Source organism: Dendrobates tinctorius, unplaced genomic scaffold (assembly GCF_039654945.1).
Source record: "Dendrobates tinctorius isolate UK_male_01 unplaced genomic scaffold, ASM3965494v1 ptg000196l, whole genome shotgun sequence".
Taxonomy (NCBI): Eukaryota; Metazoa; Chordata; class Amphibia; order Anura; family Dendrobatidae; genus Dendrobates; species Dendrobates tinctorius.
The window spans coordinates 21,779,343-21,794,815 of record NW_027361863.1 but is presented as its reverse complement, the minus strand read 5'-3'; the positions used below and the strand labels follow the sequence as shown (position 1 = coordinate 21,794,815).

At 43.6% G+C, this 15,473-nt stretch overlaps 1 protein-coding gene across 1 annotated transcript in view; it reads left to right on the top strand.

The window, feature by feature from the left end:
- Positions 1–11,899, top strand: part of LOC141056101 (uncharacterized) — a 97,221-nt gene extending 85,322 nt beyond the window's left edge. The window contains exons 10-14 of the mRNA XM_073552756.1: positions 1,059–1,238; positions 1,308–1,431; positions 1,915–1,982; positions 8,776–8,896; positions 10,759–11,899. Coding sequence (XP_073408857.1) covers positions 1,059–1,238; positions 1,308–1,431; positions 1,915–1,982; positions 8,776–8,896; positions 10,759–11,780 — 1,515 coding nt within the window. The 3' untranslated portion in view covers positions 11,781–11,899. The remainder of the gene's footprint in view (positions 1–1,058; positions 1,239–1,307; positions 1,432–1,914; positions 1,983–8,775; positions 8,897–10,758) is intronic.
- The last annotated feature ends 3,574 nt before the right edge of the window (positions 11,900–15,473 follow it).

Sequence of the window (15,473 nt, the reverse complement as noted above, 5' to 3'; positions counted from 1 at the left end):
ATTTATGTATATTATTTTAAAAAACTATAAAATAAAATATTAGTACATTCACGAAAACTAATTACCCAAGGTTTTGAATACTAAATTTAAAAAAAAAACATCAGACCGCACCCCTTGGTTTTTAAAACATACCGTAATGTCACCAGTAGCCGTTCCTCAGGAGGAATCGCACGACGGAGCTGTGTGTCCTGTCTCCGGATGGATTGTTGGACACGAGCAAGCAAATCCATGAAACTTTCGTGGGACATCCGGATATAATCTGTAAATTTCTCCGGGTTTGACTGGAGCTCGCTGTAGAGGGTGTGGTATGCCCCACGGCTCTCCCGGAGTTCAACAATCGGATGTATCCACATACGCCGCCGTCTTCGCTGCCTCTCTCTCTTCCTTTGTTCATGGCAAGCAACTGCATACGCCTGAGCCATCGCGATGTCCAAATCCAAGTTGAAGTGAAAACTCTTCCAGCGCAGATCCATGGTCACGAGAAGAATCAAGCAAATGTGAAGAATACTGTAGACAGGGTCTATATATTAACATACCACACCCACAATGAAGTCCCATTGGTCTTGTGTGTTGTTGAATGGTTGTTTTTTCTTTTTTGTGGGGTTTTTCCAAAATCTGTAAAAAAACGCAAACGCACAAAAAACGCATACAAACGCGCAAAAACGCTGCGTTTTTTTTCCTGCATGCGCATAAAAATGCTTGAAAAAACGCAGCGTTTGTATGCGTTTGTATGCGTTTTTTCAATGCGTTTTTTTGCGGGAAAAACGCGCTGCAAAAAAAAGCAAGTGTGAAACTAGCCTTACAGAGGTGATTTGGGATCATTTTCCTTATTTAAAATAAAAAAAATTAATATTTTTTTTACTCCCTTGTGTTTTTGGTTTTCTTTATCTACTTTTAGGACTTCTGCGAAAACATGATAAAGTGTTAAGTTAAATTTGTGTAGAAGTATGGAAAATGCTGAAAGGTTCACAAACTTTTGAGTACAACTGTAATTGGAGAGATGAAAGACTGTTGTTATGTCTCTAGTGACATTTATAAATGTGTCTTTCCATAAACAGGATTACACGGTGGTGAAGAAGACCTCCGATGATCGCTGTCAGGCTCCTGGGTCTGAAGGACGGGAAGGAAACACGAGCCCAATCCCGGGGCCTCCACAGCACCCTCAAATACATGAGGACATCAATGACCAGAAGATCCTAGAACTCACCTACAAGATGATTGAGCTGCTGACTGGAGAGGTGACACTGCTGGGAATGCTGGGACATTATGGAGGGATCGGGGGATGACGGTATCATTGTATGTCTCAGGTTCCTATAAGGTGTCAGGACGTCACCGTCTACTTCTCCATGGAGGAGTGGGAGTATCTAGAAGAACACAAGGATCGGTACAAGGACGTCATGATGGAGGCTCCCCATCCCCGCACATCACCAGGTAATAGACAGGACTAAACACACACATCTGTTAAAGGGGTTGGGTACTTTAGGAACATCTTAAAGGGGTTGACCAGACACTGAAGAATTAAAAAAAAAAATGAAAAAAGTTTTCAGAAGGATATAAATTATGTAAAATCCATCCTACTGAACCCCACTGCTCGTTCCCTGGTCTACATACTGTAGACATTTGACCTTTTCCATCAAACATTAGAACAGAAGATTTGATGAGTTTTTCAGTCACCGCTGCCACCAATGATGAGATCTCTGATGTCTCTGGTCACATGCTCCTCCATGTTAATGATGGCAGCACCGTGTGATCAGTAGATGTGTCATAAAAATGTGATGTGGCTTCTGAAGGAGCAAAAACAAAGCAAAACTTGTAATAAAGCCTATGAGTAATATGCATTGAGTTTCCCAAAGTGTCTAATCCCTAAATTACTTATAGAAAGAAAGAATTGATTTCCTTATGTGTTCCCTACAGTAAGAACCAGTAAGAGGACGACGCCAGAGAGACATCCCGGACCTCCGGACCGTTCACAGGATCATCCGGTAGGTGGAGAGACGGATGTAGGAATCCTATCTATAAGAGGCTGTGCAGGTCATGTGTTCTGCCAATCTCTACACTGTTCAACCCATTTTCACAAAATCTTTGTAAATACATTTGTAATGACGTTTCCGAACATTCCCTGCTATCCACCCCCACACGGTGTCCGCAGCCGAAGGAATTATGACACACACCGGTCTCGGGGATAACAGTTGCTTTTACTTCAGCAGGAACGGGAATTATAACTTGGAACAAATAAGGAGCAGTCTCTCATGGGTCGTCCACGGCAATTACAGTTCACACTAAGGCCTGTTTCACACTTCAGTTTTTGTCCATCAGTCAAGATCCGCCGTTTTGCAAAAAAAAACGGATCCGCCATTTTGCTTGGCGGATCCGTTTTTTTTCCCATTAAGTTGCATTACCGGCGGATCATGACGGACGGCCATCCGTTGGATCCGTTTTTTTGCGGATTCACCAAAATTTTGACATCCGCCGACATGCCCGAATGGAGCGTGTAACGTTTTTTCGGGCGGCAGGATCCGCACTTCACATTGCGCATGCCCGAAAGACTTCACTCAGCCTGAAATTTAACCCTAAAGTCTGTTCTGGCGGCTGGAAAAAAAATCTCTGTCTCTCTCTCTGTCTCGCTCTCTGTCTCTCTCTGTGTCTCTGTCTCTCTCTCTGTGTCTCTCTCTGTGTCTCTCTCTCTGTGTCTCTCTCTCTGTCTCTCTCTGTGTCTCTCTCTCTGTCTCTCTCTCTCCTCTATTCCCCCCCGGGCTACGGTTCCTTTAAAATTCTTCATTCATCGGATCCGTCACAAAAACGGTCCGGTGGCATCCATTCACATCAGTTTAGCAACGGATCCGCTTTACGCCATTTTGGCGGATTTTAACTGACATAGAAAACTGAAGTGTGAAACAGGCCTTAGATGCTGAGATGTGATTGGGGTCTGGAGCTTTAAGAGCACTGGACAATGTATTTTGGTATTTTACAGAGAGAGGTAGACGCAGCAGTTGGAGGTTACAGAACTGTACTTGGGGCTATCTCCACAGTGTCTCACGGCACGTGCACAAGTACTAATAGGTGAATGTAGATACTGTGGTGAATCCTGTCATAAAGACTTTAGATGTGGTGAATCCTGTCAGCAATACTTTACATGTGGTGAATCCTGTCAGCAATACTTTACATGTGGTGAATCCTGTCAGCAATACTTTAGATGTGGTGAATCCTGTCAGCAATACTTTACATGTGGTGAATCCTGTCAGCAATACTTTACATGTGGTGAATCCTGTCAGCAATACTTTAGATGTGGTGAATCCTGTCAGCAATACTTTACATGTGGTGAATCCTGTCAGCAATACTTTAGATGTGGTGAATCCTGTCAGCAATACTTTAGATGTGGTGAATCCTGTCAGCAATACTTTACATGTGGTGAATCCTGTCAGCAATACTTTAGATGTGGTGAATCCTGTCAGAAATAGAATGATGTCTGTACAGGTTAGAGGGAACTTAGGCTTTTACGTCTGCAGGAGATCTTGAGGTAAAAACCTCCTCCACGTGTGTTCTGCTCTCCTTGAAGGCATCCCTCAGACTAAAGAACATTCTAGACTTGCCTGGAAAAACAGCTCATCCTATTGACCATGTGACTAGGAGCTGGCCAATAGGAGACCAAATTCACATCTCAGATCCTTACAAAACAATAATTCAGTCATTGTACACTTTCACCATTAGATGGTGACAGAACACAGCAAACGAGAAATGCATTGCATCTAAAATGAAGGTGACTAGAAATGGAGAATTACAGCTCACAAATAATGTAGAGGGCCAGTTAGAGAGTGAGCAGTAGTGTACAGAAGCTACTCACAATTCAGTATTACTTAAAGGGACAGACACACTCTGGACTGGGTCACTGCATAATTCCCCTCTGAAGACAAGCCGTCCTCGGCGACTGTGCGAGTGGTGGACTACTAAAGAAAGAAACATACTGGTAATGTAAAGCAGTGCCAAGGCAAGCATGCTCAGATATATGGACTGGGTCTCTACACATTCAAATGAGGTTATCACCATAAGGAAACAGAATTTTACCATAGCACGGTGGCTCAGTGGTTAGCACTGCAGCCTTGCAGCACTGGGGTCCTGGGTTCAAATCTCCCCAAGGACAACATCTGCAAGGAGTTTGTATGTTCTCCTGTGTTTGCGTGGGTTTCCTCCGGGTTCTCCGGTTTCCTTCCACATTCCAAAGACATACTGATAGGGAATTTAGATTGTGAGCCCCAATGGGGACAGTGCCAATAATGACTGAAAAGCGCTGTGGAATTAATGATGTTATATAAATGAGTAAAATAAATAAATATCACTAAATCATGAGTTCTAGTTTTTAAGATAGGAGATGTGGGGCAATGACATTCATGAAATTCACAATTTATCGTTGCAAAATGAAATCTGCAAAAAGCTCCCACACATTTATTGGGAATTTTTATGACAATCATTACATGGGCCAAAATACATACTAAATAACTACATTTATTGCAGTGTCCAATTGATCGCTTTCTCTTGGCTGCTGTTTGTAGCGCAGCTCTGGAGTGTCTCCTGACTGTTCAGCTGTAGTCTCCTAACATTGCCACCTCTATTTCTCTTCGCTTCCATTTGTAGCGCAGCTCTAAAGCATTTTTCCTGAATGTTCATAGTAGTCTCTTAACATTGCCCGCCTCCATTTCTCTCAGCTGCCATTTGTAGCGCAGCTCTAAAACATCTCTCCTGATTGATCAGCAGTAGTCTCCTAACATTGTTGGGTTCCATTTCTCTTGGCTGCCATTTGTAGCCCATCTCTAGAGCATCTGTCCTGAATGTTCAGCAGTAGTCTCCTAACATTATCAGCCTCCATTTCTCTCAGCTGCCATTTGTAGCGCAGCTCTAAAACATCTCTCATGATTGATCAGCAGTAGTCTCCTAACATTGTTGGGTTCCATTTCTCTTGGCTGCCATTTGTAGCCCATCTCTAGAGCATCTCTCCTGAATGTTCAGCAGTAGTCTCCTAACATTGCCGGCCTCCATTTCTCTCAGCTGCCATTTTTAGCGCAGCTCTAAAACGTCTCTACTGATTGATCAGCAGTAGTCTCCTAACATTGCCAGCCTCCATTTCTCTTGGCTGCTGTTTGCAACGCAGCTCTAGAGCATCTCTCCTGATTGTTCAGCAGTAGTCTCCTAACATTGCCAGCCTCCATTTCTCTTGGCTGCTGTTTGTAGCACAGCTCTGGAGTGTCTCTCCTGATTGTTCAGCAGTATTCTCCTAACATTGCTGGTCTCCATTTACCTAGATACCTTTACTGAATGGCAGCAATGTCCTGATGGAGTCTCTCTCCGTGTTCATCACTGACAGCTGCACAGTTCTCTAGGAAGAAGTCGAGGTGGGAATGGAGAAAGAGACATGTACCCCAAGCTTGTGGTAGCACATGAGTATTTCATCCACCAGCTCTTTGTAATTGGATGCACTCATTTCCCAAAATACCTTAACAAACACTTTTTAACCCCTTCACGAACTTGGACGTATAGGTACGTCCTTGGTCGTGTTCCGGTATTTAATGTGGGCTGTGGCACTGAGTTCACATCTTTCACCGCATTGGACAGATGATCTGATCAGCTGTCGTGTGCTTCAAACAGCCCCAGATTCCAAAAAATGGAGACGGTACGGGCCTCGGAAAATGGAGACATAAGCAATTTTGTTTCTTACAAATTTTGTATTTTTACAGAAGAACCTATACATGTTTGGTATCTTTGAACTCATACTGACCTGGGGAGTCATATTGTCAAGTCAGTTTTGGCATTTAGTGATCTTGGTAAATTAAAAATCGTAAAAACAATTGTGGAGTTGCACTTTTTTTTTTTTTTTGCAATTTTACTTATCTTGTAATTTTTTCCCATTTTTCCAGTACACGATGTGGTACAGTAGTGTTCAAAATAGTAGCAGTCCAATATAACCAGATGAATCCCTGTTTAGTATAAATTATATTACCACACCTCATAATTTACCCGTTGGTGCAGTAGATTGTAAGAAAACCACCAAACTCGGCATTCATGTGATGTAAGTTTTTGAGTCTGTGTATTAGAATAATTAACTGAAGGCGGTGTGCTCAATATAATAGCAGTGTGGAGTTCAGTTAGTGACCCTAAATGCACCAGTAAGCGAGCAAAATCTTGGTTCCAGTCTAACAAAATTGAGGTTATGGATGGCCGGACCTTAATCTGATAGGACACTTGTGGGGTGATATCAAAAATGCTGTTTCTGAGGCTAAAGCCAACAAATTCCAAAAAATAGTGGGATGTAGTCCAAGCATCCTGGGCTGGAATAACAGGTGACCGAGGCCAGAAGTTGGGTGACTCTGTGCAACGTAACTGTGAAGCAATTCTAAAAAACTGTGGGTAACAACTAAATATTAGGCTAGTGATTCACAGGAATGTTAAATCCTCAAAAAAAAATAGTACCATATTTTTTGGACTATAAGACGCACTATTTCCCCTCCCAAATTTTGGGGGGAAATGGGGGTGTGTCTTATAGTCGGAATGTACTTTCCAGTAGTGTGGTGGCATCAGAAGTCAGGCGATTCTGCCGGCCCTGGGCTGGGAAGAGGGGGTGCTCGGTGGTCTGACGCTGCAGGGTGATGATATGACTCCCATCCCAGACTGGTTTGCCCGTGCTTTGGTGGTACGGGGGCTCCACCAACATTTTGTGAATGCCCGGACTTCCATGGCTGCGATGCGACGGGAAAATGCTGAGGCGGCGCATGCATCCCGAGATCTTGGTGCCGATATCTCAATCTGCGCATGTGCCAACTTCGGCGGCCATTTTCCCTTAGGCCACCGCATTGCAGCGATGAATGTACGAGGGCTCCAAGCTTTCACAAACTGTCGGCGGAGCCCCCGTACCACCGAGCACCGCCAAACCAGTCTGGGATGGGAGTCATATCATAGCGGGACCATCGAAAACCCCCTGTGACCCCATGTATGTATCACTATGGACTGTGCATTATACTTTATGGAGGACTATGGGCTGTGCATTATACTGTATGGATGACTATGGGCTGTGCATTATACTGTATGGATGACTATGGGCTGTGCATTATACTATATGGATGACTAAAGGCTGTGAATTATACTATATTGGTGACTGTGCATTATACTATATGGATGACTATGTACTGTGCATTATACTATATTGGTGACTGTGCATTATACTATATGGATGACTATGGGCTGTGCATTATACTATATGGATGACTATGGGCTGTGCATTATACTACATGGGTGACTATGGGCTGTGCATTATACTACATGGGTGACTATGGGCTGTGCATTATACTATATTGGTGACTGTGCATTATACTATATGGATGACTATGGGCTGTGCATTATACTATATGGATGACTATGGGATGTGCATTATACTATATGGATGACTATGGGCTGTGCATTATACTACATGGGTGACTCTGGGCTGTGCATTATACTATATTGGTGACTGTGCATTAAACTATATGGATGACTATGGACTGTACATTATACTACATGGATGACTATGGACTGTGCATTATGCTACATGGATGACTATGGGCTGTGCATTATACTACAATGGATGATTATGAACTGTGCATTATACTACATGGATGACTATGGGCTGTGCATTATACTACATGGATGACTATGGGCTGTGCATTATACTATATGGATGACTATGGGCTGTGCATTATACTACATGGATGACTATGGGCTGTGCATTATACTATATGGAGGACTATGAACTGTGCATTATACTATATGGATGACTATGGGCTGTGCAATATACTATATTGGTGACTGTGGACTGTGCATTATACTATATGGAGGACTATGGGCTGTGCATTATACTATATTGGTGACTGTGGACTGTGCATTATACTACATGGATGACTATGGGCTGTGCATTATACTACATGGATGATTATGAACTGTGCATTATACTACATGGATGACTATGGGCTGTGCATTATACTACATGGATGACTATGGGCTGTGCATTATACTACATGGATGACTATGGGCTGTGCATTATACTACATGGATGACTATGGGCTGTGCATTATACTATATGGAGGACTATGGGCTGTGCATTATACTTTATGGATGACTATAGAACATGCATTATACTATATAGATGACTACAAGGTGCATTTTACTTTATGGATGACTATGGAAAGTTCCTTAAACTATATCCAGGAATATGGGGGTGCATTATGCTATATGGTGGACTATGGGCTGTGCACTATAATATATGGAAGACTGTGGAGTGCCTTATACTTCAGCTACGGGACCCCATGACTTCTATGTATGCCCCTGGTGAGAATAGCGGTTTATTTTTTCTATATATTAAAGAACAGTGGCAGAGCAGGGGACATATACCAGGCTGCGGGCTGGGGGCCAGGGATAAGGGATGTAATATTTATTTATTCAGGATGGGGGACACCTGTCCAAATATTGGAGCCCATCAGACTCTAGTTACGGCACTGTGCTAGAGACCTGCACTATTTGCTGAAATGTTATTTTTGGTCGTCCTGCTCATTAAAGACATATTCCTAAATTAACATTATTTCTGATCCATAGAACGGTGGGTGACTACTGATCATTGGGGTCTGACGGCTGGGAACCACTTCACTCCTAAGATTTCGGCTCAGTAACCCTGAGATTGCGGCTCCGACGTTGTTTTTTTTTTATTATTCCATGTGACGCGTCCAAGTATCTGTGACTTTCATCATATTTATTTCACAGCTTTTGAACCAGGAAGAAGATCTGAACAATAGTAATGCTCCGACCATAATAAAAACGGAGGCGATGGATGTCCCGGAGAGGAGGCGGTGTAACGAGGAGACTCCTACAGATAACAGCTCGGGTGAGTAATGGCCACACAATGCAGATTACAGACACATTGAATTTGTTAAAGTGGATCTCTCAGCAGATTTCATAACATAAACTGCAACATTATTAAATCTAGCAGACCTGAAGAGGCTGGTGTACTTTTTTTTTTTTGTTATATAAACCGTCTTTATTGAACAATAAACAAAGAGTACAAAAACATCAAAAAAATAACCAACAGATTTTCACCGTACTTTGAGCACTAAACAGTGTATTATAACTATAACCAACTTCCCCACCCCCTCCCTGGCACACATCCATATCTTCATAAAGTAACATCGATCAAGCCTAACATGAGTTCTGCCATCAATTGGCTCTCTCATGTACCAGACTGTAAATTGGAAGCAACCATGAATTGCCTGGCGTATCTTAGTAATTAAACTCAAAGAGGGAGTAGGGTAATACCCATAGATGTAAAATACTTTTGCGGGTAGTAGCCGCCCAAACAAATAAAATGCGGCGCTGCTGAACAGAAAGCCTTACAAACTGATCTTGTGGAAGAATATTGAATATGGCCCACTCCGCAGGGGTGTACTTATTTTTTAAAAAGATCTCAGTTAGATCGGGGTCAGACTTGCGAGAAACTCGCATGAGTCTCGCATGTCAATGCCCGGAACTGCCTCCGGCACTCAGGGTCGGCGTTAGGGGCAGGCAGCCCAGGCAGCTGCCTAGGGCCCCAGCCCCCCCACGCCGCTGCATTGAACTATACTGACGTCATGGAAAGGGAAGGAAAATTTGAAGGTGTAAACATAAAATTTGGCCACAGCAGAAAGGAGTCAACGAAATAGGATGGTATTGCATTATATAGAATGAGAACTCAGATTTAACAGCTGTTTGGTATATCTAAGTCACTGTGGTGCATCAATTGCTATTATTTATGCAAGTAATGTTCTTGAATATGGGGTTGGGTGGTCGGGCTCCAAAGGCAAGTCAGAACCAATTTAATTGTCATCAAAATACTATATGTGCTGGACCTTTGTATATTTAGATCTATAGAAAAAATGAGGATAATTCTGGTTTTAGGGGAGGGTTACGCAGCACCTATCACTTGCTAAAAAATGTAGTCAAACACCTTAAGAAAATCCCTGAGCTCCCCTCATTCTGCCGCTCTTTTCCATTTTGCACTGTGTCGCTTCATTACAGAGATATTCACATTTGTTGCTTTTGGAGCGCATTATGTGAAATCTCTACTTGCAGGCCAAATAGGTGTTTCTCCAATATGTTCACTAGGAGCGTGCACTTTTACCCCTCCCTCCAAAACTCAGCCAATCGCAGTTCGGCAGTGGTTGAGATTGCTACATTAGTTCCTGAGCTTTGATTGGCATAGTCAAAAAATGAAGGGAGCACTATAGGACTAGATGTCTCGTGCCTCATGGTCAACTGCTCTATGTAACCCCGCCCACACCACTGCTTAGCAGCTTTCTCTCGGTATACAGTGTAGTCAAAAAGCAGCCAATCAGTGATGTAGGCTGGGTTATATAGGGCTCAGCATTGCCAGCACTGTTAGATCCGCAGCAGAGGGCACAGAGATTGTATCAAAAAGACAGCACGCAGACCAGCAAAAGACACATAGCTGGAATCAGGGTCTCTTCTCCTACATCATGTTGCTCACAGATTACATAGCAAAAACCTAGTGACAGATTCCCTTTAATGTCTTGTGAAAATGTATAAGCAGTAAGGGATTGAACTATACTGTATAGACAGAAGATCATTAGCACATTCTACAACCTGACCAACTGTGGCTTTGACAGAAATTCCAGCTTAAGTGTTATTCAATAGCAGCATACTTTTAAGGTTTTATTATTCAAAAATAGTAAAATTTGTGTTATTTTTTGACAGATGACGATACCAGGTTATCAGAGGGATATCAGACATCAGATTGTAAAGCAGATAATCCTGATATCAGACAAGCTACACATGAAGAACCCGCCATTACCCCAGACATACCTTCATCTTCTGATTCATCAAACACTGATAAACAAAATAAAATTATTAGATGGGGTAATAAAAAGTCAACACTTAAACCATTTTCCTGTTCGGAATGTGGAAAATGTTTTAACAAGAAATGTTTTCTTGTTGCACATCAGAGAACTCACACAGGGGAGAAGCCGTTTTTATGTTCAGAATGTGGGAAATGTTTTAGCAAAAAGTCTTATCTTGTTAATCACCAGATAATTCACAAAATGGAGAAGCCGTATTCGTGTTCAGAATGTGGGAAATATTTTAACCGGAAATCAAATCTTGTTATTCATCAGAGAACTCACACAGGGGAGAAGCCGTATTCATGTTCAGAATGTGGGAAACATTTTGCAAATAAACCATATCTTATTATACATGAGAGAACTCACACGGGGGAGAAGCCGTATTCATGTTCAGAATGTGGTAAAAATTTTACAACTCAACCACATCTTGTTAAGCATCAGAGAAGTCACACAAGAAAGAGGCCGTATTCATGCTCAGAATGTGGTAAAAGTTTTACATCTCAACCACATCTTGATATGCATCAGATAAGTCACACAGGGGAGAAGCCGTATTCGTGCTCAAAATGTGGAAAATGTTTTGCAAATCAAACCTATTATACCATACATGTGAAAAATCACACACAGGAGAAAACATTTTCATGTTCAGAATGTGGGAAATCTTTTAAAGCAAAAAGCAATCTTCTCAGCCATCAGAAAACTCACACAGGAGAGAAGCCATATTCATGTCCAAAATGCGGGAAATATTTTACACGTATATCAAATCTTTATCGACATGAGAGAATTCACATAAGGGAGAAGCCATTTTCATGTTCAGATTGTGGGAAGGATTTTAACGAGGAATCAGATCTCGTTAATCATCAGAAAAGTCACATGGAGTAAAAGCTTATTTGTGTTATGAATATGACAAATGTTTTACCTGACAATGAGGTCTTCTTGAACATGGAGCAATTTTATGTATCATATGCAAGTACTAATAAACATCTATTAAGCAAAAAGAATACGGATGAAACACCGAAAAATCGTGATAAGACTTTGTGTACTTTTCTAGGACACTTTCTCCTTTTGAAAACTATCTTTTCATAGGAGATAATTATATAACACATTTTCTTGTGGACCCCTTCACATGGAAAGGCAATGAATTTGTAACAACCCTGCTGGCATCACTGCATGGCCTCCCTTCTCCCGCACACCAACTTACTCACTGCTCCAGGTCATGCTGTGAATTCTGTCTGCTGCCAGCCCTATGCTCTGTTCCTCTGCTCTCCTGCATGTTTCCTGTGTGTTTAGGGGGGCGGCGCCAGAACTCTCTGGGTCTTATGCAGTCAGGGTGCACCTGTCTAATTTGTCCCTCACCTATTACCTAGAGCCCTCTACTATTTAGGTCTGCCCCACCCACTGAAACATTGCCTGTGCAATGTCTAAACTCAGTTAGTATCTTCCTACTGAGCCTGCCAGGTCCTCTCCTGGGTATCTCCTCCTTCTCTGGAGGAATACTCCTAGCCTTGCTTAATATTCTCTGTCTGCCCGCCAGGAGGCAGAATATCCTGGTCTCTGTGTCTCTGTCCTAGCTTTGTCTTATACCTAACCTTCTGCTCTCCAGGAGGCAGGATTTTCTGGACCCTGTACCTTGTCTCTTGCTGTCTCCCTGTCTGAACTCTGTCCTACCCCTGCCTCCTTGTCTTTGGCCTCTTTCTATGCTGTGTCTTTCCCTGTGTCCTCCCTGTCTGTGCTCTGTACTCTTGCAGCTCCGCCTACTCCGCACTCTTGCGGCTCTGCCTACTCCGTGCTCTTGTGGCTCCGCCTACTCCGCACTCCTGCAGCTCCGCCTACTCTGCACTCCTGCTGGTACCTGCTCCTCCTGTGTGAACAGGTCAAACCCTGTTCTGTCATACATCTCTCCAGCCTGCCCTGTGTCTCAAGCCATGCCCGCCTGCCCTGTGTCTCAAGCCATGCCCATCTGCCCTATGTCTCAAGCCGTGCCTGCCTGCCCTGTGTCTCAAGCCATGCCCGCCTGCCCTGTGTCTCAAGCCGTACCCGTCTGCCTTGTGTCCCAAGCCGTGCCAGCCTGCTGTGTCTCGTCCGTGCCAGCCTGCCCTGAGTCTCCAAGCCGTGCCTGCCTGCCAGTGTATCAAGCTGTGCCTGCTTGCCCTGTGTCTCATCCGTGCCTGCTTGAAATGTGTCTCAGCCTGCCTGTCACTCGCACCTGACCAGGTGTCCTGTCCCCGAGAGGAATCAGCAGTCACAGCCAGACACCACCCTGGAGTGGCACCTGGCAGTTGCCTGCCGCACAACCCTGACCTCACCATAGGAGGCTCCAGAGAAGACCAAGGCAGCTGTCGTAGTCACGCCCCTTCCAGGGTAGTCTGGTCTGTGGCACAGTGGGGCCACAACCCTCAGCTCGAGCTAAGGCGCCAGCATGACAGAATTTGTTCCTCTGCCAGACTCATGGTGTGAAGAAAAATGTTATGGAAGAGAAGACAATTTCTTATACACTTGGCGATATACGCAACTGAGGATTGTTTAAATATTTTTTTAACTCTTCCCCTTTGATCCTTGTCTGAAACTTGCAAAGATCTTTGACAATTGCCTTTAAGGCTGTGTGCACACATTGCGGAATTGGCACGGAAATTTCAGCGGCATTTCCGCAATTCCCGCCGCCGGTAAAACGCATGCGAAATCGCATGCGTTTTTCCCGCTAAAAACAAGCATTTTTCGTTTGCAGAATGCTTGCGCATTCCAAGCGATTTCAAGCATCGTTTGGAAATGTGATTGACAGGTTGGTCACACTCGTCAAGCAATGTTTGACAAAGTTTTTACTATTGAGGCCGCCCATGCAACATCAGTAGTAAAAGATAGGATGTAAAAAATAATAAAAATAAAAGATTGTTATTCTCACCTTCCGACGGTCGCCGATCTTCTTCGCGCCTCCCTCCACGCTCCCGGCATCTTCCAGTCCCAGTAATGCCTAGCGTGAATGACTACGATGACGTCGCGGCTTTGCGAGATGCGACGTCATCGTGGTCATTCGCGCTAGGCATTATTGGGACCGGAAGGTGGCGGGAGCGTGGAGAGAGGTGCAGAGAAGATCGGCGGCCGACGGAAGGTGAATATAACCCAATTTTTTTCTTTTAATTCTATTTTTTACAGGGATATGGTGCCCGGAGTACAGTCTCCTCTCCTCCGGACCGTGGGTACCATCCGCAAATGTTCTGCTTACTTTTCGCATGGTGGGCACAGCCACATGCGGAAAGTAAGCAGAACAATGCATTCCTATGTGGGCGGAATCGCTGAGATTCCGCAAAATAATGAGCATGCTGCGTTTTTTTCCGCGATGCGATTCCGCCACGGAAAAATCCACAGCATTGCGGAATCCCATAGGAATGCATGGGATGCTGTTTTTTTGCGTTTTCGCGTCAAAATCGCACGTTAAAAACCACCGCAAAAACGCAAAAAATCCGCGATGTGTGAACGCAGCCTAACTGCCTTGTTGGAAGAGTGGGGTTTCCCAATGTGTGGACTATAGGATCACCTGTCAAACTCTTCCAAGCAGCTGACGCCTTCCTCAGCCCCTCTGCCCTTCTTGTCCCTCTATGCCAGTGAAGATACGGACAAGGTATGAAACTGTAAGAAAAACTCTTTACAACCCAGGGCAGCTCATCACAGTGCAGCTTTTATTTTTTATTCTGCTTTTAGACACTGAAAACGACAATGTGTTTGGTGGATATGGGCAAATAGACAGTTTTAGGCTAGGTAAGGTAAGCAGATCATCACAACTATTTCTCCTTTGGGAACGATTTATGCCAACAGTGTACAGGCAGCTCCATGGGAAGCAAATGTCACCACAATATGCAAACCTGTTTATGGGTAAATTGGAGGAGGAGTGTTTGTCATTTTACTCTATAGCTAGAGTTGAGCGACTTTGGTCGGATCGAGTTTCGTGAAACCCGACTGAAACAAAATTTTTTTCAGATGAAACTGGTCCAACTAGGACAAAAAAAAGTCGGAGTTTCGTCCGAAACCCGATCCCAATGCAAGTCAATTGGGAATAAAAGTCGGCATTAAGTGGATGAAAGTCATCGGCTCAATGCCAACTTTTATTTCCCATTGACTTGCATTGGGGTCGGGTTTCGGACGAAGCTCCGACTTTTTTGCCCTAGTCGGATCAGTTTCATCTGAAACAAATTTTGTTTCAGTCGGGTTTCACGAAACCCGATCCGACCAAAGTCGCTCAACTCTATCTATAGCATACTTCCGCTACATTGATGATCGGCTAATAATCTGAACAGGCTCAAAAGGTGATCTGCTGACCTTCCATGATAACTTAACAAGTTCCACCCAACCATCAAGCTCAACCTTAATTTATCAAATTCCCATATATATTTTCTAGACACGTCCAAATACAACAAAGACAGTAATGTACAAACGTCTATTTACTATATTTACTATAAACCCACAGGACGTCCGACTTAAAAGGAACAGCTTTCATCCAAGGCACACAAAAAAATCCATCATCTACAGTCAAGCTCTGAGATACCGTACATTCGGATCAATTCAGACAGTAAGGACAGAAAA